This window comes from Macaca thibetana, chromosome 8, assembly GCF_024542745.1.
Source record: "Macaca thibetana thibetana isolate TM-01 chromosome 8, ASM2454274v1, whole genome shotgun sequence".
NCBI lineage: Eukaryota > Metazoa > Chordata > Mammalia > Primates > Cercopithecidae > Macaca > Macaca thibetana.
Genome location: NC_065585.1, coordinates 78,594,705 through 78,618,487, shown reverse-complemented (window position 1 = coordinate 78,618,487; position 23,783 = coordinate 78,594,705). Strand labels below are relative to the sequence as shown.

General features: G+C 41.1%; 2 protein-coding genes across 3 annotated transcripts in view; both read left to right on the top strand.

The window, feature by feature from the left end:
- VXN (vexin) overlaps positions 1-23,783 on the top strand; it is a 965,102-nt gene that overhangs the window by 478,912 nt on the left and 462,407 nt on the right. The gene's annotated exons all lie outside the window — the stretch shown is intronic.
- Positions 1-23,783, top strand: part of DNAJC5B (DnaJ heat shock protein family (Hsp40) member C5 beta) — an 81,372-nt gene that overhangs the window by 18,804 nt on the left and 38,785 nt on the right. For both annotated transcript variants that reach the window (XM_050802079.1, XM_050802080.1), the window contains exons 2-3: positions 1,773-1,895; positions 9,873-10,008. In XM_050802079.1, the coding sequence (XP_050658036.1) occupies positions 9,890-10,008 (119 nt within the window). In that variant the 5' untranslated portion in view covers positions 1,773-1,895; positions 9,873-9,889. The remainder of the gene's footprint in view (positions 1-1,772; positions 1,896-9,872; positions 10,009-23,783) is intronic.

The window sequence follows — 23,783 nt, the reverse complement described above, 5'->3', positions numbered from 1 at the left end:
GTTGACTTTTGTTTATCAGTATATTTCTGGCAGTTAGTCCAGTGTTTGAATTCAATAGGTGACTAATTGTTGAATGAATACTGCACTTTCTCTTTGAAACTCAGCTACAGTTCCACTTCGCTGAAGAGTTCTGCGTTACTTAACTTTTTGAAACTAATGTTCTATGTAATACTTTAAAATAAAGATTAATGGTTAAGGAGAGTGATTAATTGTGCAAAAAGAATGACTCTTACTAAAAGTATTTCTTATTAGACTAAATCTGAAACATAAACTAAAACATACATTTTTAAAAAGCTACCCATAAGCTCACCATATTTATTTATTTATTTATTTATTTATTATACTTTAAGTTCTAGGGTACATGTGCACAACATGCAGGTTTGTTACATATGTATACATGTGCCATGTTGGTGTGCTGCACCCATTAACTCGTCATTTACATTAGGTATATCTCCTAATGCTATCCCTCCCCCCTCCCCCTTCCCCACAATAGGCCCTTGTGTGTGATGTTCTCCTTCCTGTGTCCAAGTGATCTCATTGTTCAATTCCCACCTATGAGTGAGAACATGTGGTGTTTGGTTTTCTGTTCTTGCGATAGTTTGCTGAGAATGATGGTTTCCAGCTGCATCCATGTCCCTACAAAGGACATGAACTCATCCTTTTTTATGGCTGTATAGTATTCCATGGTGTATATGTGCCACATTTTCTTAATCCAGTCTGTCACTGATGGACATTTGGGTTGATTCCAAGTCTTTGCTATTGTGAATAGTGCTGCAATAAACATACAAAGCTCACCATATGTATATAGCAACTACTTTTATGTCATCAAAGGACACTGTCCTTAAACTGAGGTGATGCTGGAACTTGGGTATTTAGTTCTAAATTTGTTTGTGTTTCTTCTTCTTCTTCCTTCTTCTTCTTCTTCCTTCTTCTTTATCTTCTTCTTGTTCTTCTCCTCCCTCCTCCTTCCTCCTTCCTCCCTCCTCCCTCCTCCTCCTCCCTCCTCCTTCCTCCTCCTCCTCTTCCTTCTTCTTCTTATGTGATGATGGGCAGCTTCATAAACTCTGGCTGGAAATCCAAAGGTATCTAAAATACCAATGCCCTCTAGAGGCAAGAGTGCTCTAAATCATTCACACAAAATTGCCTGAAGCTGGGCTACTTGTCTTGGTAAGCAGCACACTTAAACTACTCCTTCAGGTTTCAGGACCCCACTGTGCCAAATTCAGGAATAAAACCTGTCTCACGTAACACATTTTTAGTCTGTGGGATCTTACTCGAAATCATAAGAGTTGTTGTCTCACGAGAATTTTTAATGTCTGTGAGAGTATGGGCATTAGCACGAGACGCCTTAACTCTTAAAACCACCTCAGTCAGTACTGTGACTCAATGCCTGTTAACTAGACAAGGGTTAAATATGCAGATTTGAAAATATTGGGTTAATAAATAGTGAGCAATTAAAGTTTCCCGCTTATTAATATTGCATGGTCTTTCCAGTAATTTTAAATCAACTGATCAGTATTAGCCGTAGACCAAAAAGAAAATGAAGTTTGAAGGAACCCACTTCACATGTCAGGAGATGAGCTTATTTCCTTAATGGAGAGTCCTGGTGGAGACACTGGAGGCAGTTCTTCAGTGGTGTTTGGTTGAACCAAGCACCAGTTGACCAAGGATCAGAAGTGGGATGCGGCATATATTTTGGTATCAGTGGATGCCTTGTAATTGCAAGCTTTACGGTCATGCATGTTTCATTCTCTCTTTGTTGTGTTTTCCAGAGAGATAACCAACTGGCTGGCAAAGTAACAAATGAAAAGTAACCTGACTCTATTGACCCGCTTAACCCTGCACAGGGGGAAGGATGGAAATGAGCAGCTGTTTGCTTTGAAACAGTGGAACAGGTATGGAACAGCAGCTTTTGTTGTTGCCTTCTTTTATTTCCTTGCACATTATTTCCAGACCAGTTGAAAACAGCAAGTTGTTCCTGTTTGCGGATACAGAATTGGGGTTCCGGGTTCCAGGAACAGGTACTGTGGTTTACTAGTAACATTCTGACTTGCCACATCTTCAGGTTGTCATTTATATAACGACTAGGGCAATGAAAAAACCTTTTTTTTTTTTTTTTTTTGAGACGGGTTCTCTGTCATCCAGGCTGGAGTACAGTGGCACCACCTTGGATCACTGCAACCTCCACCTCCCAGGTTCAAGTGATTCTCCTGCCTCAGCCCCCTGAGTAGCTGGGATTGCAGGCACCCGCTACCACGGCTAATTTTTGTATTTTTAGTAGAGACAGGGTTTCACCATGTTGGCCAGGCTGGTCTGGAACTCCCGACCTCAGGTGATCCACCCACCTTGGCCTCCCAAAGAAGTAGGATTACAGGTGTGTGCCACCATGCCTGGCTGAGACCATTGTTTTCAAACAGCAAATAAGTAATCATTCTAGGGAGAATTTTTACTTTTAAACATAAGATTTGCATTTTGGATGTGCATTTAGCTTTAAGATACATTATTTGGGCTTATGGGAATTTTGCTCCACTAAACGAATTTCTACGAAGGAATCAAAGAAGTAATGACAAAACGGCAAAGCATGTTGATTTCTCCAGGGAATGCCATGAGAGAGTGTTTGCTGTGTTCAATGATCTAATCTCCTCTGCCCACATTCATTTTCTCAGTTGTGAAGGGACCCTGCCAAGAAAGGCATAGTCTGACTTTTTCTATTTTTTCAAATTCACATAATAGATATAGGTGAAACTTCTTTTGCTTCGAAATGAAGATTTCATTTCAACATGAAAAATTTAGAACCGCACTCTTAGGACCCCTGGAATTAGAATCTTTAAAATTTTTGTTCATTTTGAGTCATTGCCTATTGTCATTGGGGGGCTGTACCTTCTTTCGATTACATCCATTATCAAGAGGCACGTGAGCAGTACCTGGTTTGGTAGTCACTCTAAAGAGGTCAATGCTTTTTGTAATATTAATGGCTTTGTCGTGCAGTTAGAAAGTAATTTTAAGTTCAGAAGATTAAGTATCATGTGTTGGATGTTCAAAATTAAGTCACTTAATGACTTTGCTAGACAAGATTTTTCTCCCCATTGGATGCCTGATAGATGAGGGACTATGAATAAATAATAAAGACTTGAAATTTGCATAAGAATATTATAATTCAAAAGGTTACAGAAAAAAGAGTTTCAAAAGTTGTATTTTATATAAGGCATTTAAAAAGGTTTTGGGCCCACTATTTAAGGTTACTTAAGGAAGAGTTTTTATGTTATTACGTTCTCAGGAGATAACATCTTTACACCCATTAAAGGTTTCAATGTATTGCTCTATTGAATCTGAAACTCAATATCATAGAAATCAGTAATATATGAAGAATCTGGTTTCTAACTTAACAAGGAGGCAGAAAAAGTAGTGTGTTGTTGCTGCTTGAGGCACAAAGCAGCCTTATGATCTTTTGGTTCCTTTATGTTTCAGTCTGTGGAGTCAGCCAACTACTTCCCACATTGAACAACTATCTTTTGCTTGCATTTTAACATAATGCAAATGGACTTTTTAAAAAAGTTTCTTCATTAAAAGATGTTGTCTGTCTGAAAGGAAATCTTTGGGATCAGGGCAAAAGAAGACGAAACAGACAATATACACTCTATACTACCCATTCTGAATATTGATCAATCCATATTGTAAAACAAGTTGACTACTGCATTTCATTTAGTGGGAATAGATTATAATGTGATTCAATTTCTAAATGAAGTGATGATTGGAAAAAACATCATAAACCAAAGAATTAGCTAGCTACTGTGTCTTCCCGGGTATGAGTTTCTAGGTATGACACTCTTTGAGAAATGGAATCTGCCCTTTTTTTCTCCCTACTAGAAAAGGGAGGGTAGAGAAGCAAAGGCCTGGGGCAGGGAAAGACAGGCTCCAGGCTGTTTCCAGGACTGTTCTCTGGAAGGGGCTGGGAGCAGCCTCCGCTTGAACCCATCTCTCTTTTTCCGCACCTGGGATAATTTTGAAGGAGGCAGCCTTGGAGAAAACCATCCTCAAAGGGCACCAGAGGGCTTTGCAGGCTCCCCAGGGCTGCTTTCCTTACACTGGAAAAGATACTGGACAGGATTCAGGCACCCTCAACTCCAGAAACCTCGGAGTCTTCCTCTGTGAAAAGCATGAATGATAACGTTAGGCTGCTTCGCTCACAAACACTGGTGTACCCAATAAAAGTGCTGCCCAATGCCAAACCTAATGTGCCCCCCTCCTGTCACCACCCAGTCAGCAGGGAAAATAAGAACCAGGAGTTTGGGAATGGAGAGGAGAGAGTGGTTTTTCATAGGTGGTAAGAGTAAGTTTAACAAGACTAGAAACACTCAGGGCTGTGGCTCATGTGTTTCCTGTAGCCCTGAGCCACAGGGCTTCCTGGAGATCCTCAGGAGGTTTTAACCCAGAGGCCAGGAATCTTCTTTCCTGTGTGACTTACAAACTGGGCTCTCTGCAGAAGTTCTGAAATTCTTGCATAACCCACACATTCCTCTACTTCCAGCTAACCCTACTTTCCTCACTAGCTCCGTTAGGAGCTCCCTCTTAGTCCACGTGCAGGCTCAGTGGCTGTGCAGAGGGAAAACACTTGCTGCAGTAGCCCTTAGATCCCACTGCGCCTCCATGTGGCCCCCCACCCTGGACAGAGCTGCAGGGTCCCTCACAACCTGTAGCTGGACACAGTGCAAGGCTGCTTCGGTTCAGTGTCACTGCTATTCAGAGTTCTTGTGAGGATTAGATGAGATACTAGTTGGGGGAAATTGTAAATTGTAAAGCATCTTAGACATGTCAAGTGTTATTCAATATGACACTCTAGTAAGAACATGGGCTTTAGAACCAGATAGCTCTAAATTCCAAACTCACCTCTGTGAACCTGGGCAAGTTGCTTTACTTCTGGGAGACTCAATTCCCTCATCCATAAAATGAGATTGCAAAGCAGAGAGGTATATGCCTGCTGCCCCTAGGGGGCTGCAGGCTGCTTCTCTTCTAAGAGACTTCATATGACAGCATTCATCACCACATCATGAACTTACCGTGGTCAAAACAGTGAAAGGCTGTCCGGTTCTCAGCCTTTGAAGCTCAACCAGCTGAGTTGGCGGCAGCCAGAGAGCAGGGCCTTGCTGAAGACCGCACTCCCGGCAGCCACGCTCTCCGGATGGCGCATAAACTCTGGATGTCTATTATTTTATGAAGGGAAACAGTTATCCTTGGAAGAAGATCACTTGTGTCAATGTGACCAATTCATGTCCTCCTTGTGGGTGGATCTCAGGGCAAGACAAATCATCATCAGATGCCAATTTATTCATTTACCAGGAGATAGAAGTGTCCCTGAGACCAGTGAAAAGAACTGAATCCATGTGACCAGTGCATTCTCTTCCTTGAGGGAGATTTATGTAGGATGCCAGATAGTAGCCAGAAGGAGACTTGTCAGCATGGAGTTAGATGAGTCCAATGTTTAACAACGAGGGCTGAAATTGCTGGATGGGCTTCTCTCAAGAGCAACCGCCTGGCCAATGGGGCCTGAGTCCCTTCCCGCCTTCCTTGCAATAGCGCTTGGATTGGCCTCCACGTTTGTTTTTCTCTGCCTGTCTGTGTCTGCTCATCCTCCTGAATAACCAACACAAGAAGAACCTGACACTGTCAGTTATGATTATGCAGTTAATCAGGTTCTATCAGGTCTTGCAGGCCCACGAGCCATTTATCTCTTTAAGATGATTTTATAAGACAGCTTTTTTCCTGATCCAGCATGCACTGATCTCCCATTTTACCTCTCAGAAAACAGTTTTATTTATCTTACTCCTAAGCTTTTGGGGGTCCCTCTCTGAAGCCCCCAAGTACTGATAACAGGATTAAATGATACGACATATGAAAGTTGTCTTTCTGGTGCATAGGAGGGGCTCAGTAAAGAATAATTCTCTGTTTTCCTTCCCTTTCATGCAATATGATAGCTCTTAAGACTTTTATGGAACATAGCCCTGTGCTATGTCACTTGTATTTCAAAGATTAATAGAAAATTGGATTCCAGCCCCTGAGGAGCTCAGGGTATGGTGGTGCAGAGATATTTAAGTGGATAATGTTTTGTTGAGTGTAAAAACCCTGTTGTTCCCAGGCCCATTGGCTGTGGGAATAAATGTGACCTTCCTGGTATTCATTTATTCATTTTGCTGTGCTGTTAGACCTCACCTGTACAAATACAGGGCCCCACCTCCTGCAAAATCCTCCCAAAGATGTGCCAGTGCTCAGGGAGATTAGTGTCCACCCTTCATCCCCATTTTCTCCATTAGCATTAGTCCACACCATGCCCATTTTAAAATTTGAATCAATGATGTTTTCTTAACCCCAGCTAAAGTATATACAAAGCAACCTGAAGTTCCCCGACACCCCACCACCCAGCTGCCCACCCTCACTCTTCCTGCCCCTTGCTGGTACTGAGTCTTTCCTACATTGTGATTCTGGAGCTTCCAAACACCCCAAATATTTCTGAGTATCCCTAGCAGGTATTGCAAATGTTTTCTGAAATGACTCTGTGCCTTCTGTGACCAGCCCTTCTCCTATCAGGCCTGATAGGAGGGAAGGAAGGGGCAGGGGCAGGAAGGAAGGGGCGGGGGAAGGGGCAGGCAGCAGTGTCCCCTGACTTTCTGCCACGTTCTCTGTTGCTACTTTCTTTGTAGCAAAATGTTGGCCCAGCGTGGCCTGGGTGCTGCCTCTCCCTACGAAATGGTTTCAGAGTTGCAGATCGTTGTTTCCTTTAGTCTTTACAGAGGGCTCATGCAAACATCTCTTCAGTCTCTAATTTCTCCCCCAGAGGAGCTCAAAAACACATTCTTGGGTAGGGCAGGGGACCAGTGGGCATCATCTAGTCTAGACTCCCCTCATCTTCTCTCTGAGCTAGATCCCAGTCAAAATTTCCTCCCTCCTCTTTCAGCCCCCAAACCCAGAAGTCCTACTTCGTGTTGATTTATGCAAATAGATGACCAAGAGAGTCACTGGCCACCAAGGCCATACAGATCTGAGGTTAGACTTAGATAGAAGGGCTGTAATAGAAAAATGTGAACCAAGTTCTACAGAAGCAAGTGGTAGTATTGCTTTCAGTTCAGGCTTCACCATTTCTGCGAGGCCATCCCTCCCACTCTCACTCAAGTTAAGCACTTGCTCTTGAATCACCCCGCAGACATTTGCCAGATACCTAATCCGTGCCAAGTACAAAGCGAGGCCTCTAATGGCATGGTTCCCAAGCAGAATCCTGTCCTCCAGGAGATCGCTCCTCTGTTTGATCTCTATACTTGGTACTTCTCTGACCCTGAACACTAGTTTCATTTTTGGCTTATACATTTGGATCCCATATTAGTCTGCAACCTCTCTGAAGACCTAACCCACACTTTAGGCTTCTGAATAAATGTAGTCATCTGAATAGCAACATTTTGGTCAACGTCAAACTACATATACAATGGTGGTCCCGGAAGATTGTAATGGAGTTGAAGAATTACTGTTGCCTAGTGACATTGTAGCTGTCATAATGTAGTGTGACACATGACTCATGTCTGTGGCAGTACTGGTGTAAACAAACCTACTGCATTGCCCGTTATATAAAAGTGTACAATCATGACGTAGACCTTCACATTCACTCATCCCTTACTCACTGACTCATCCAGAACAACTTCCAGTCCTTTGAGCTCCATTTGTGGCAAATGCCCTATACAGATGTACCAATTTTTATATTTTATACTACATTTTTACTGTACCTTTTCTGTGGTTAGGTGTTAAAAAGTTGACTACAATATTCAGTACAGTAACACACTGTACAGGTTTGTAGTCTAGGAGCAATAGGCTATACCATATAGCCTTGGTGTGTAGTAGGCTTTCCCATCTAGGTTTGTGTAAATACACTCTGTGATGTTCACACAATGACAAAATCCCCTAAGGATGCATTTCTCGGAACATAGCCTCATTGTCAAGTGGTGCATGACCATAATTAAATTGTCGGCTGTGGGTGTGATCATAATCCGTGTAGTAGATTATCTTCAGTAAACTGTATATCTCTTTCCTGGATTAGTGACAGCAAGATCCAAGTAGGAAGCAATCAAAGTGAGTGAGTCATAGAGCACGGTGCTCACAAGCATGAAAATTATGCTTCTCTGTGCCTTGTTAAAATTGATTTTACAACTATCTGTTGATTTATGGGAGTCATGACATCTCTCTTATTTTATGACATAGATGATGAAGAGGAAATACATTTTTCCCTCAAATTGAAACTATCAAAATGGTTTCTTTTGGATGTTGCATATAGAGAAAAATCGATAAAGCAGACATAACTCTTCTTACCTGTACTAGAAATGTCAACACAACACATTTGAAATCTGTTGGGTTTGAATATCTTAGTTTATCACTATTATTTCCCCAAAGTATTCTTTCCCAAGTACCCAGAAGCCACATTCAACTCAAAGGCAGAGTAGGTGCAGTGATTTAAGAAACTTCCACAATAGTTTGTCTGGCTTGGCGATGCTCAGGGAGCTGCCACTGGTGTTTAATTGAGAGAGTATAACAGCATTTAGGAGTCCTGGTTGACAGTGACCAAAACCTAGCTGAAACACACAAGCTAGGTGAAAAACTATGCGTGTACATTTGTACATGGAGAGGAATTTTATTGGCTCAATCCAAGGAAGGGTTGATAGACAAACTGTTGTAGGGTAAGAGTTGCAGGTGGACCCGAGAACAACCGGAGCCAGGAACTGAACCCCACTGAGGCTCTCACTCTCTTTCACCGTCTCTTAATTCAGGCCAGCCAACAATACTCAAATGTTCAATTGTATAATTTTCACCATCTGAGAGATTGTTCTATGTTTTTAAAATCTTAGGGAAGAATTCTAATTGGTTTGACTTGGGTCAGGTACTTCCACCTGGTGGACTAACAGAGATTGAGTAAGACTGAGGTAGGTCTCAGGAAAAGCACAAGTTGCAGTGGGGGAACCTATGCCCTCACCAGAAAAAGAAAAGCTAAATGGCTAATAAGAAAATTATCTACTACTATGATCTCTGGCCAGAACACCCCAAAAGGCATTTGTTAAGATGGCCTAGATGGCCTCTAACTCTATATTCTGTAGTCCTAGGATTTGAATTATTATGTCGATTTGTTTATTTATTTGACAAACAAAAATTGTGTATATTTATGGTGTACAGTGTGATGTTTTGCCTTATGTGTACATACATGATGGAATGGTTAAGGTAAGCTAATTGCTAAGGTAAGCAAACACATTAGCTCATTTCTCTTTTTGTTGTGTGGTAAGAACACTTAAAATCTACTCTCCTAGCTATTTTCACATACATATATAATATACTGTTATTGACTATTGTCACCAAGTTGTACAACAGATTTCTTGAACTTATTCCTCCTATTTAACTGAAATTTAGCCTAATTTGGACAACATCCCCCAGCCACTGCTTGCCCCATATCCACCACTTCCATTGCTGGCTAAATTTGGAAAATATATGAAAAAGAAGTTAAGCAAATTCCAGAAAAAAATAGAAGACCAAAAAGCTCTACATTTGCCTGGCCTGTGAGGATTGATTCTCAACAATTCTGAATTCACTGGGTGTTTAGATGACATTTTGCTTCTATTTAACCGTGTGGACGAAGCCCTGTTCCATTTGCATGGCTGCCTGTACCCTTTAACACCCTGATTCAGAGCTCTGCTTTTGGCTCTCCTAACCCCTTTCTCCCCTCTTTTTGCAGTTGGTACACAAATATTCTTTAGATTGTCATTTTCCAAAAGGTCAAAAATGAGCTGTCTTCCCCTTTAGAGAGTGGGAAGTAGTGTGCATAACCTTCATGGCTATTTTCTCTCTTTTAGTTTTGCAGCCTTAGAAAATGGCATGTAACGTACCTAACCAAAGACAGCGGACTCTGTCAACAACAGGAGAAGCTCTATACGAAATTCTTGGTCTGCGTAAGGGAGCATCAAATGAAGAAATTAAGAAAACCTACAGGTACAGAGTTCAATGGTGACTTTTCTTGTGCTACTAGTGATAGTTATTTTGTGACTGGTAGGTGCCTCCATTAAAGACATAAGCTTCTTGCTAAGACCAGGTAATCCAAATTTTAGATCTAATGTTCCCTGCTCTACAACATAGGAGTGAGGAATGGACAGGCATGGCACTGATTTTATGGAAGAACTCACTGATGATGCTGGGCCTTAGGAAAGGGCAGCCTATGTCTTAGACCTGCAGTGAGAGAGAGAGAGAGAGAGAGAGAGAGAGAGAGAGAGAGAGAGAAATGAGTGAACCGACCACAACCAATCGCTGTAATTTTTTTTTTTCCTTCTTTGACAGTCTCAGTCTGTCGCCCAGGCTGGAGTGCAGTGGCTCAATCTTGGCTTACTCCAACCTCCGCCTCCCGGGTTCAAGCAATTCTCTGCCTTAGCATCCCAAGTAGCTGGGATTACAGACACGTGCCACAATACCCAGCTAATTTTTTTTTTTTTTTTTTTTTTTTTTTTTTTTTTTGTAGAGACGGGGTTTCACCATGTTGGCCAGGCTGGTCTTGAGCTCCTGACCTCAGGTGATTTGCCCACCTTGGCCTCCCAAAGTGCTGGGGTTACAGGTATGAGTCACTGCACCCTGCCAACCACTGTCATTTAACCCATCTGATATAGCGTCACTGAGTCAGGTAGAGGAATTCTTTTTTAATAAAAGGAGTTGGGTGGAATGCTGTATTTGTAAGCCATATTTCTCAAGCCCTTACTTTTGAGCTTTTATAGTCTAGTTCCAAGTTAGTTATTTCTGGAAAACTTTGAAAAAGACATTTCAAAGTTTTTATTTTAAGTATCCAAGGAATAAAAAAATATTGAGGGAGAAATGCCACTACTACAACCCAAACATATGAGGGAAGCTGTAAAATTAAAGTCGAAGGGACAAATCCCCAACTCAAAACACACAAAAAAATCATCTGCTTCTACACCGAAGTCTAGAAAGGCATATCAGTGACAGAAGAAACACTAGTTCAGGGCTTCCTACTCCAGGAGATATTCTGCACTGGCGCTGTAGTATGTCAGTCCTCTAAGAATTCCATGATGAGTTTAATGAATTTCTCAAAATTCTGATATTTGTCCCACCTGTAAGGCATGTAGCCTGTCCGATACTTGTCTTGACAATGTTTTGGGACCTCATAGGGCATTTTGAGGTATTTAACTGTCTCTTGGCTAGTTGGAGGAAGAAAGATGTGTGGACTTTAACCACCTTCGGGACAAGGCAGCTGCTTTCAGAGAGAGAAAATCTTTCCAGGAGAGTGTTTGTTTGTTTGCTTGTTTGTTTAGAGATAGGGCATCACTTTTGTCACCCAGGCTGAAGTGCAGTGGTCTGATCACAGCTCACTGCAGCCTCGAACCCCTGGGCTCAAGCAATCCTCCCACCTCAGCCTGCTGAGTAGCTAGGACTTCAGGCTAGCTACTCAGGCTATCAGGACCACCAGGCCTAGCTAATTTTTTGAAATTACCTTTTTAAAAAGATGGGATCTTGCTTTGTTGTCCAGGCTGGTCTTGAACCCCCAGCTTCAAGTAATCCTCCCACTTTGGCCTCCCAAAGTGCCAGAAGAGCCTTGACAGTTTCACATTGAAGCCTAAATTTGCTAAGACTCAGGTTCTTTCTTACATGTAGTTTTAAGTAGATGAAACAACCAGAAACTTTTAACTTGTGATACTCTACCATGAAGGTCACGGTGATAACAGAAATAGTGGAATAATCTGTGCTTGTAAGCATTTAAGATACACCTGTGGGTTTTGGTGACTGATGATTAAACTGTTTTCCAACTTGCAAAAGATATGTTGAGTACAAAACTAATTTGCTTATTGTAGAGAATTTGCAAATTACCAAAAATGAAGGCAATAACATTTATCCATAATCCTACCTCTAGTAATAATTATCATTATTATTTTGTTTCTTTCCAGTCTTTTTTTTTTCTATCTAGAAAAGACATTTAAAAATCAGGTTGTATTAGTCTATATTCTTCAACTACCTCTTTTTTATTTTATTTTTATTTATTTATTTATTTATTTCTGAGATGGAGTTTCATTCTTGTTGCCCAGGCTGGAGTGTAATGGCACAATCTCAACTCACCGCAACGTCCACCTCCCGGGTTCAAGTGATTCTCCTGCCTCAGCCTCCTGAGTAGCTGGGACTACAGGTGCCTGTCACCATGCCCGGCTGATTTTGTATTTTTAGTAGAGATGGGTTTTCTCCATGTTGGTCAGGCTGGTCTTGGAACTCCCCACCTCAGGTGATCCTCCCCCCTTGGCCTCCTAAAGTGCTGGGATTACAGGTGTGAGCCACTACGCCTGGACTACTACTGCTTTTTTTTTTTTTTTTTTTTTTTTATTAACAAGGTCTTATCATGAAAATATCTTGATGTTACTAAATAGTCTGATTTTTAATGGTGTTAGTCTATGGTTATTCTGTAATTTGTTTAGTCACATTGCAAGTTATTGAACACATAAGTTCTTTTACTTATTCCTTATACTTAATGTACATATATTACAATGCATATTTTCAATTACTTATTTTCTTATGAGGTAAAAAGCTATGCCTTTATGGGAAAAAAAGAATCAAAGTATAAATAAATTTTCAGATTTTAATCAGTTACTTCTTGATTTAGTCTTGAATTAGGTTTTTTTAACCTATGTGCTTTTTCTTACTGTTCAGAAGTTTAAAATTAGGCAAATTTGTTAGTCATTTCTTTTATGACTTTTGTTTTACCAATTATGGTTAAAAGACCTCTTGCAATTACAACACTATAAAAATATTCACCTTATCTTCTTCTGGCACATTTATGATTTTGCTTTGACACTAAATCTTGATCCAATTGAGGTTTATTTTGGCATATTTCATATGCCAAAATATGAAAAAGGAATGAGGTCAAATTCCAGATCTAATTTTTTTCCAAATCCTTAGCCCACTAATACTTATTGAGTCTCTATATTTATCTATTAATGGGAAATTCTCTGGGTTTGGATTGGAACCTTCACCACTGGCAAACTGTAGGACTGAAATGCCTTTGAGAAGCATGTTTTGAAGAAGAAATGACAATGGTGCGAACTGCAATTTGGAACCAAATGGTTACATGAAAATGGTAGAGTCTGATCAAAGTGAATATCAATCTTCTAGTTTATATTTCCCTTAAGGTGCTAGGGAGAGAAAAGTCTTTGCTTTTCCATCTTGCCCTAGACCTATCCAGAGGAGTGTGCCTGGGAGCTGCCCACACCTGTTGGTGGATGTCCTTGGCTGAAGATCACTGAATTTGACTGAAGGCTTCAGGCTGGGACACTGTGCTGGGGGAGGGGAGGTGGGAGGGAATGCCATAATTGCATTGTCAGTTAACTAATTTTTGTAATAACTACAAAACTGCTCCCCAAAACGGGGAGGGAAAAAAGTGACATCCAACTTCCTTGTAATTTTAAAAATCCACTTTACTTTAAAAATGTGACTCTTAATTGTCTTTATTAATTTTGTAAGCTAAAATTTCAGGTCATATGTTAATTAAGGCATTAATTATGCTGAGTTGTTTGCAAATTTAACAATTACAACATAAAGTCTATTCATGTAATTAGTGTCTTGCTATTAATTTTGTTTTAATGTGATACAAATATTATTTTTTCAGGTGATTAGGGTACTAGTATGCTGCCAAAAGCATCTACTTCTCCCTAAATTACATATTTGTATTCTGCAAGTTATTCAAAATGTATGAGCAAGCTGGAAATCCACTGAGACTATTATTCTTATATTGTGGGATCTGGATCAAAGCAGTCACAATATAGTGAAATTAAAAATCAGTGAAATTTAATAAAATTACCAACTGTTGAATCCATACACAACTTGGCCACTGTTATAATATTTGGTTGTGCTCTTGAAAACAAGGCTGAGTTAGAAGACTTCTTTCTTCTTTTGCATTTTATTTTTAAAAAGATAATCTTTCATTTGATTAAAATGAAAACAGGTATATAAAAAAGTCTTTCTCTTACCTCATATCCCCCAAATCACTTCCCCAGGGGAAGCAATATTATCAATTCTTTGTGTACCCTTCTAGAGAGATCTTATGTCTAAATAAGCATATATAGGCCAGGCACGGTGGCTCACACCTGTAATCTCAGAACTTTGGGAGGCCGAGGCAGGTGGATCACTTGAGGTCAGGAGTTTGAGACCAGCCTGGCCAACATGGCAAAACCCCATCTCTACTAAAAATATAAAAATTAGCTGGGCATGGTGATGCATGCCTGTAATCCCAGCTGCTCTGGAGGCTGAGGCAAGAGAATCGCTTGAACCTGGGAGGCAGAGGTTGCAGTGAGCCGAGAACCGAGATCATGCTGCTGTACTTCAGCCTGGGCGACAGAGTGAGACTGTGTCTTGGAATAAATAAATAAGCATATATACAGAACTTCCAGTCTAAGCAAGATGGTGTAGATTTTTCTCTCCCTGCTAAGCACACCTAAAAACCTTGGAAATATAACACAAGAGACAACCAAAAGAGAACTCTGAAAGGTAGAAAGAGGAAGGTTAATTGGTCAGAAATCCTAGGTCACAGCAGCAGGGCATTTTATAATCCCCTCCATCCCAACCCAACAAAAGATAACCCAGGCCCAGCTTTTCCCAATACCCAATCTAGCAAGAGAAGGCATCCAGTTAACCTTATTCTTCCTCCAAATTGAACAGAAGTCCTGCCAACAACATTAGACAAGTCCCACAGAAACAGCAAGTGGCATCAACTGAAAGCCCTCCATCAACATCTTGCCGGGGAAGTGCTCTCTTTTCCCACCACCAGTCTGGGACTCCTGTCTCTCACCTAGAGACCCCACTTGGCAGAGGACGTTAGTAAGGAGGATTCCACCACAAGCACCCAGCCCAGGAATGCTTCTGTCCCCACAGGCTGGAGACTCCCTTCCTTCAACTAAAGGCACCTGGTTCCTCAGCTACTACCAACAAGGAGTGTTGGGAGCCTCAGAAGCAGGAGACAAACCAAACAAACCGAAGAAGCACCGTAAAGACTCTGAAAAGCAGATTGTTATTGGAACCACTCACAAAAGTAGGCTAGAACCTGCATGCTAAACCTAAAGAAGGGGACTGCCTGCTAAAATAAAACAATTTAAATAGAAACCAGAATCTCCCAACATGATAGCCAAAATATCCAGATACAAACAAAATCACCCATCCTACAAAGAAGCGAGAAAATCATAACTTGAATAAGAAAAGAAAATCAGCTAACTCCTGTGCTGAGATGAACCAGATGTTGGAACCATCTGAAAAGCATTTTAAAGTAACCATCATAAAATAATTCAATGAGTAATGACAAGTAATGACATCATAAAATAATTCAACAAGTAATGCTTCTCTTGAAGCAAGTAAAAAAATGGAAATTCCCAGTGAAGAAATAGGAGTTACAAAAAAGAACCAAATGGAAACTACAGAACCAAAAAAAAAAAAAAAAAAAAACATAAATAATAAAACTAACTGGATAAGATTAATAGTACAGTGGAGATGACAGAGAATAGAAATTGAGGACAGATCAATAGAATGTGCCCGATCTGAATAATCGATAAGCAATAAACTGAAAACAGAGCCTCAGAAACCTGTGGGACAATAACAAAGACCCAACATTTATAGCATTGCCGTCCTAGATGGAGAGGAGTGAAACAATGGGACTAAAAGAGTACTCAGAGAAGTAATGGCTGGAAATTGCCCACATTTGGCAAAAGATAGAAACCTACAGACTTAAGAGGCTGAGAGAACTCCAACAGGATAAACCCAAAGCAATCCATGACAAGAACATTATAATTAAACTTCTGAAAACTAAAGACAAAGAAAAAAATGTGGAAGCAGTCAGGGAGAAACAATGCATGGCCAAACACCCATTTGAATGGCAGCATATTTCTCATCTAAAGCAAGAGAAGCCTGAAGAAAGCGACAAAACATTTTTCAAGTGATGAAAGAGAAGAACTGTCAGCAGAAAATTCTATATCTGGTGAAACTGTATTTCAGGAGTGAAGGGGAAATACGTTCTCACATAAAGGAAATCTAAAAGAATTTGTCACTAGCAGATCTCCTCTTAAAGAATGGCTAAAGGAAGTTCTTCAAAAGAAAGGAAATGATAAAGGAAGGAATCTTAGGTGATCAGGAAGAAGGAAAGAACAAGGGAGAAAGCAGAAATATGGGAAAATACAAGAGACTGTCCTTTTCCTAGTGAGTTTTCATGTATGATGATTGGGACGAAATTTATAATACCATGTGATACTCAAAACAATGATATTTAAAAACGGGAGGATAAAGCAGCCAAAGTGGGAGTAAGGTTTGCACCTTCACTCAAACTGATATCAATAGATTGTGATGTCACACACACATACACATATATAATACCCAGTCACTGGGAAACCCACACAAAATGACACGTTCCAATACACACAAATAAATCAACATGGAATCCTAAAAATGTTCAAATAACCCACAGGAAGACAAGAAAAAAGAACAAGAAAAATGAGAAACAAATGAAACAAACAGAAAATTTAAAATCTATTTCAACAGCCTACCATCTCCCCAATTGTCCAAGTCCCATTATCTAAAATTTGTAGCCTTAAACCCTCACATAATAATTATATTGTGTAAACAGCCTAAGCATATATGTTATATTTTCCTTTCTTCTACCCATGGTGGTGTGTTCTCCCTCCTAGCCTGTACTTTGTATTTTCTTAACAACATATCTTAAAGATAATTCTAAGGAATGATCAGTTCATGAAAGGATTTCTCATTCTTTTCATATTACCATGTAGTATTCCATGACATGGATGTCCCATGGCTTAATTAGTTTCCTAATGATAGATATTTAGGTTGTTTCCCATCAAGGCTGTCTTTTTAAAACCAACTTTTCGCCTCTCGGAGAGGGAAACCCCATAGTCCAGAAAGGTAGATAGAGGTGGGGAAAAAGAAACAATCTTGATTCCTGATCCCTTTTCAGTATTTGCATGTCCTGATCCCAGATTCCTAGAGCAAGAATCTCATGGATCCAGCCAGATCAGATGCCCATTCACGTCTAACTAGCTCTGATTCAGGGAATCACAGCTTCCCACTATCACTTAGCAAGGAGGTGCGATCCAACTTTTACCGGAAGGGAAAGGGACAGTGTTCTCTAAAAAAGGGGACAAAGTTGGGAAAGAAATTATCAGTATCTCCAGTTCTTCATTCTTTTACAGAATTAACCATAAACAGCAGCCTCAAAGACCTATCTCAGTCCCTCCCATGTCTATTTGTAGATCTTTATCATAGAGTCTTCCTGTGAATAAAGCACTTTTTCCTATGTCATCTGAAACTCAACCATATGTCATTAGTCAGCTGATAAAATGGAGTCCCCAGCTACCTCAAAGGACAGCTGGGAAAGGTGACAAGAGGAAGGCTTTTACTGTGCCAATCCATCAGGTATTGAAGTTCTTGCCTTATTGACATTTTGTGAAGAGAAATGAGATCATTTTTTTTTTCAAGGGACGCCAAACTCTTTGTGGCAAAGCACAGTGAAAATACCAGGTACTATTGTGAATGAACAAATATCCAAGTCTAAAATTATCCTGCCCTTTGGTGCTGCTGTTCCAAAACCATTTATCTAACATAAGATGAATTTGTGATCCAAGTCAAAAGTGGCATATCACAGGGTGAAACTCATGGTATAGTGTCATCCAGAGCCTTCATTATGGAATAAATCTTCCTTTAGTATTGCAGATCATAATCATCCCAAAGGGATTGAAGTCTTAGGCTCATTTAATCTGATTTTATCATTGCTAGATCATGTCACTTAATCTGACCAGTATTTGCCTGAGATAAGCAAATATTTTATCCTCTTCTCCCACTGCCTAAAAGTCTTAAGTCTCCCCCTTATCATGCTGTCTGAAGGATACTTATTTGAGTTAATCTTTTAAAATTCAGATAGACCTAAAATGATGGAGGTTATCCATCATTCATACATTTGCCTGAACTTTAAACTGACATGTTTTGCCTTTCCACCTAATTTAGATATTGCTCCAAGAGCCAACAGGAATTTTGAGTTAGAAAGCTAGTGAAGGAAGTGAGGAGAAGGGAGAGTCACTAGTGGACGGTGGGATGATTGAACAATTGGGGAGATGGGAGACTGCTGAAATAAGGAACTCAAAGACTGCTCTCTATATAACCTCAATACTCAGGCTCAAGACCCTTTCAAGTGACTTGAGAACTTGGGTTCACTGCAGTCTCTGCCATCCTTCTTCTAGAAGTCTCCTCTGAGGAAGCCTTCCAGGGCCTGGGAGCCAGTTCATCTCCATGTAGTGGCATTGTCCACCAAGCCATGTTGCCACCCTGTAGCTGATGCTGCTTTGCCATTTGCTATGTTGGCATGTCCACGGTCACTGCTAGACACAGCCCTGGGTGCTAGACTCTGCTGCTACAGCTCCCCTGCCACTCAGCTGCACCTCCCTGCCAGGCATGGTAGGCGCAGCTGGTGCTCCTTGCCAACCACTCAGTCCCCAAATCCTCTGACCGCTCCTTCAGGCCCAGAAGCCTTTTCTGCTGTTTACCTTGAGAGCCGAGGGAGCACCAAAGCCTGCTGGGCTGTACCTCTGGCAGGGATGAGGCTGGGCTTAGGGGATGGCTCCCTCCCTCCTCTTTGTGATATGCTCTGTTAGAGCCCCCTGTGAGTTCAAAGCATGGTAGAAAAGCTCCTTCCAGTTTTCCTTGTAGCTCTCTTTTTCTCTAGGACCCAGACACATGCTCAGGGGGTGAGCCAGACACTAGCAGTAGTGTCGCTCTGCTTAGACTCTCAATCTTATCCAACAGTCCCCCCTGCTCCTGTGTCAAGGTCTTCACACCTGGCTCTTTCTTTCCTAAGAGGCATTCTTTTCCAGAAGATTCTACAATTCCCTCCCCAGCCTAAGAGAGGTTTGTGTCAGTCTGTCCCACTGGTTCTTTAGATGTACCCAGCTGGGGCTGCCACAGCCACGGCTTGGATTCCTTTCTGGAAGCCTCTTCAGCTCTGTGGAACTTCTGGGAGGCCATTGCTACCAGTTTTCCAAACACATCCTGATGTGCCCTAACCCCGAGCAGTGAACAATGGGCGATAATGACTCAAAGAGCAGCCCTACCATATTCCTGCAGCAAGGCCACCCGATTCTGTGTTGAAACAGGTAAATAAAATGTGTCATCTTACTGTTTGTTGCTCAGCAAGTACTGTGGGTGTATGATTAGATTTCCTGTTTTCTTGTTGGTACATAAAGGACCTTCACTCCAAAGTCATTAGATTGTTGATCCATACTGCTACCTAATGATAGCAGAAGCCAAGAAGGCTGATCAGAGCACGTAACAACCACCAGTATGTCTAGAGTCTCTGACACTATCAATGGCTTTATACCAGCAAGTCTTGTTCATTATTCAACGAATATGTGTTGAGCACCGCCTCTGTGTTGGCCACTGTCCTAGGTACTGAGAAAATAGCAGTCAACAAAACAGACCAAATTCCTGCTTCCTTAAACCTGTTCTAAATAGGGCCAGGGGAAGGGGGAGGCTTAATAATGAGCAAATAAGTAAGACACACAGCATATCAGATGTTGCTAAATGCTGTGAAGAAAAGCAGAAGAGGGTAGGGAGTGTTAGGAGTGTGCTGGAAGTTCCACATTCTCTTTGAGATGTTCACATAAACACTAACATCACTCAATTGAAATGTATCCTAAATATAATGTAGCAGTTAAGAGCACAAGATATTTCTGAGTGTGGTGGTGCTTGCCTATAGTCCTAGCTACTCAGGAGGCTGAGGTGGGAGGGTCTCTTGAGCCCAGGAGTTTGAGGCTGTAGTATGCTATGACTGAGCCTGTGAATAGCAACTGCACTCCAGCCTGGGCAACACAGCAAGATCCCATATCTAAAAAAGAGTGCAAGATATTCGGAAAGACCTGAATTCAACTCACTTTTCTCAGCCTCATTCTCTTCATAAGTAAAGTGCAGATAATGATCCAATCTCAGAGGGTTGTGGAGGATTACATGAGATGATGCATGCAAAATGTTTAGCCAAAGTCTGGCACATGGGTACTGGGTGCTACAAAGGATACACAAGAGCCTGAGAACCAACCCTACAGAATGGCAGTTTCCAAACTCAGCTAGGGCATGGGTGCAGGGTGGTGTGCCAAGAAGTGTGAGTATGTGAATGAGAGGAATGGATACAGAATGTGTGTGTGTGTGTGTATGTAGGGGATATTTAGATTATGTGACATTTAGATTCCATTGAATACATTTAAAAGAATGTTACAACTGTTTTATTTTAACATGCTGATGTTTATAATATGTTGAAAATTACATTCTTTCCATCTGTTTAATCTTATAAAGAATTTTAGATACCAAGCTAAAAATGTTGAAGGGACACAATTTCTCATTATTAGTTTAAGAGGTGTGTAAGCAAAAAGAATTTAACTGTGGGTGGGGAGGACAAAAGAAACCCAAACATCCCACCCAGAGTGATGACAAGGAGGCATTCAGGTGGCTTCGGGGAGTGGCGGCCTGCGGGGGCACAGCCAAGCACCTTCCTGAGGCCTTTCATTTGCTCCCTGGCCCACTGTGCTGTCCCAGCAGAGCACTGCAGCCTCACAGACAGTAATTCCCTTGCTGCTTTTCTGCCTCTCCCACTCCATCAGTTCCTTGAGGGCAGACACTGGGCCTGGTCTCTCATTGTACTTCCGGCCCTAGCACCATGCTAGTATTTGCTGAATGCAAAAAGGAATTAGACAATATAGAACGTCTGTTTTCTCCCTGATGGTAATCTCAGCTTCTTCAGGACCATTTCTCAAATAATTAGTTTGGTCACTTTGCTGAACAGGGAGTTATTTACTGACCCAGTAAACAGAGGAGGGGCGGATCAGCAAGGAAAGATACTAGTTTCCATTTGGAAACCAGAGAAGTTTTGTATGATTCTGGGACCTTCAAGTGAAAAGTAGTTAGGGGATGAGAAAAGGAAAACTGTAAAAAACAGCCAGGTTTGCAATTTAGATAATGTCCCTTCAGTGTTTAAAATCTCATTTGTAACATAAACATTGGTTTTTATTTGCACCAATACGTACATTTTTGAAGTGGACTAGAAACAAGATTATGATGCCCCAAAATGAGGCTGACTGGTTTCTCTGGCATGCTGGGTGCAAGAGCTAACAAAATCCTGTGTAAGAAAACACGCAAAGATCTAGCTCTTCCTTGGCTTTTTAGAGAGCCACAAAATCGGAGTGAGGCTGGGTGTGGTGGCTCTTGCCTGTAATCCCAGTAATTTAGCAGGCTGAAGTGGGAGGATCAATTGAGCCCAGGAATTTGAGGCTGTAGTGAGCTATGATCATGCCACTGCACTCCAGCTTGGGTGACAGAGCAAGACCCTGTCTCTAAACAAAACAAAACCCTAATTAGAGATTAACTTATAGACAGGCATGGTGGCATGTGCCTGTGGTCCTAGCTATTTGGGAGGCTGAGGTGGGAGGATCTCTTGAGCCCAGGAGTTTGAGGCTGCAGTGAGCCATGATTGCACCACTGCGCTCCAGCCTATGTGGCAGAGTGAGACCCAGACTCTTAAAAAAAAAAAAATCAAAGTGAACTACTTTGCACATTAGCACTTGGGTCTCTGTGCCTCATAGATAAGCTTAATTTCTCCTTGTTGACAAGGTACCAAGTATTCTGATTCACATGACAGCAGAAGACTCGGTTGACTCTTCTTTTTCATTTGACTTTACATGGAACTTTCTAGAAATTAGCTTCCAATTCTGCAGAAATGAGTTGCCTCAGTGTAGTCCAAAGTGAGGCAAATTCTGTTTTCAAAAGAAGCAGAAAAGAGTGTTATTTCCATAATGATCTGTGGCAACCCCAATCTGTGGTGCTTTTACCCATCTTTATTAGCAATTACAGGTGAAAACAGAGGCTGCTTATGAATAAAGTGTAAATGTCAGGGGAATGCATAGTTAATAGAAGAATTGTAAATATTTACAAGGCAGAGTGATGATTCAAGCTCACAAGATTAATTGACATTAATCTCTATCAAGCACTAATTTGTTTCCTGAGTTCTAAAATCTTCCACTGAAAAGAAGAGTATGTGAGGCCATACTCACAGCCCACTTGGAAGAGTTGTCTTCCGGTGGGCTGCATAACCTCCCTTCTCCCTCGTCAAGTCTTTCACTTGATCGGGCCTCTTAGTTCTTCAAGCAGTGCCAACCTCAGTCATTCCTGGGTGCCGGAATCATTACGATGCACGTCTTTTTACTCATTCATTCACTCAATATCTATTTAGTGTTGGATAATTATTTACATTATACTATGACAGATGAATATACATATTATATATATATATATTCATTGTATTCATTAATATGAACCCTATGCTCAACTTCATCTATCCCACTCACTATACTCTCCCTTGTTTTGCTTGTCTTTGAGACATACCTTTTCAGCCTTATTAAATTTTACTCTATGTAGTAAACTCTTTAAATTTATTGGCTCCAGTTTGCATGGTTGTGCAATCTTCTCCAGCAATGCTGGTCAGCACAGAAACAGGAGTGGAATTAGTGGGTGGCTAATGTCATCTTCTTGGGACTGAAACAGGAAATCAGAATGATTAAGGAATTGAGTAAGATGGTTTGAGTAGCATTCAACTGCATGAACACAAGATTCAGCCTGTATGGTTAAGGAAATTGTCAGTGAGACTGCCAGTCTAGAAAAATCGGTCTTATTAGTTTTAAAAAGTGAGTTTGGGGAAAAATGGGTTTAGGAAGAAGAAGAAAGTGAGAGCTTGACATAAAGATCAGAGGATAATGCTGTTTGTTTTTGCACTGAGAAAACTAAAAGACTGGAGACACTGAGAGCCTGCAAAGAGCTATTGGCAGGAACTGCTTCTGAAAACTACCAGGACCTGCTTGGAGCTTTGTCACTGGAGCTTAAGCCAGGAGCCGGCAGGAAGAAGGCCTACAGAGAGCAAGTGCTTACTGAGAGCTTTGACTAGAATCGGTGGCGTGAGCTGTTATTGAAAGTAGGCGACAAGGTATCAGACAGAGGAAGTCTATACAGCTACTTCTCCTACACCCCAGTCTTATCCTCCCTTGACCTTCTAGCAGTAGAGATTGCTGGCTTGAAGAAAAACCACAAATGTAAATTTTCCCCCAGGAAACATAGTAAAGTTAGGTGCCCAGAAACTTTTATTGGGAGCTTGAGCCAGATACAGATGTTTTGAACTGTATGCAGCCTACAGATTCTGAGTGAGCTGTGGGGCTGGTAGGTTGTGGGAAAAGGATTATATTATACAGTACACAGAAATCTTAGTGGCTTGCTAAAAGCTGTCAGTGACCCACTGGTGTCAGCAGTTCAGGTCCTCATGCCCTAAAGCAGTGCTTTATGATTGGCATTGGACATGTATTTTATCTATTGTGTTTGCACAAATATTCCAGTTCCTTCTACCTTATTAGGGAGGGTAATGACCTGGCTCTTAATCAGCCATGGGAAAAAATTGTAATGACCAGAAAGCTACCTAAAAAAAAAGATTAAGTATTGTTGTGTTTTTAACACTTACATTTAAAAAATCAAGTATAATGCCTCATAAAGTCAAGTTAATACACATTCTAGTAAAAATTTGGGACAATACTTGTCAAGCAATCATTGAGATACAGTGGTTTCACCATCTCCACTACCACTAGAGGTCAGCACTTGACTCTCCATATGGTTCTGTATGAGGGAAAAGACCAATTCTCTGAAATAGATCA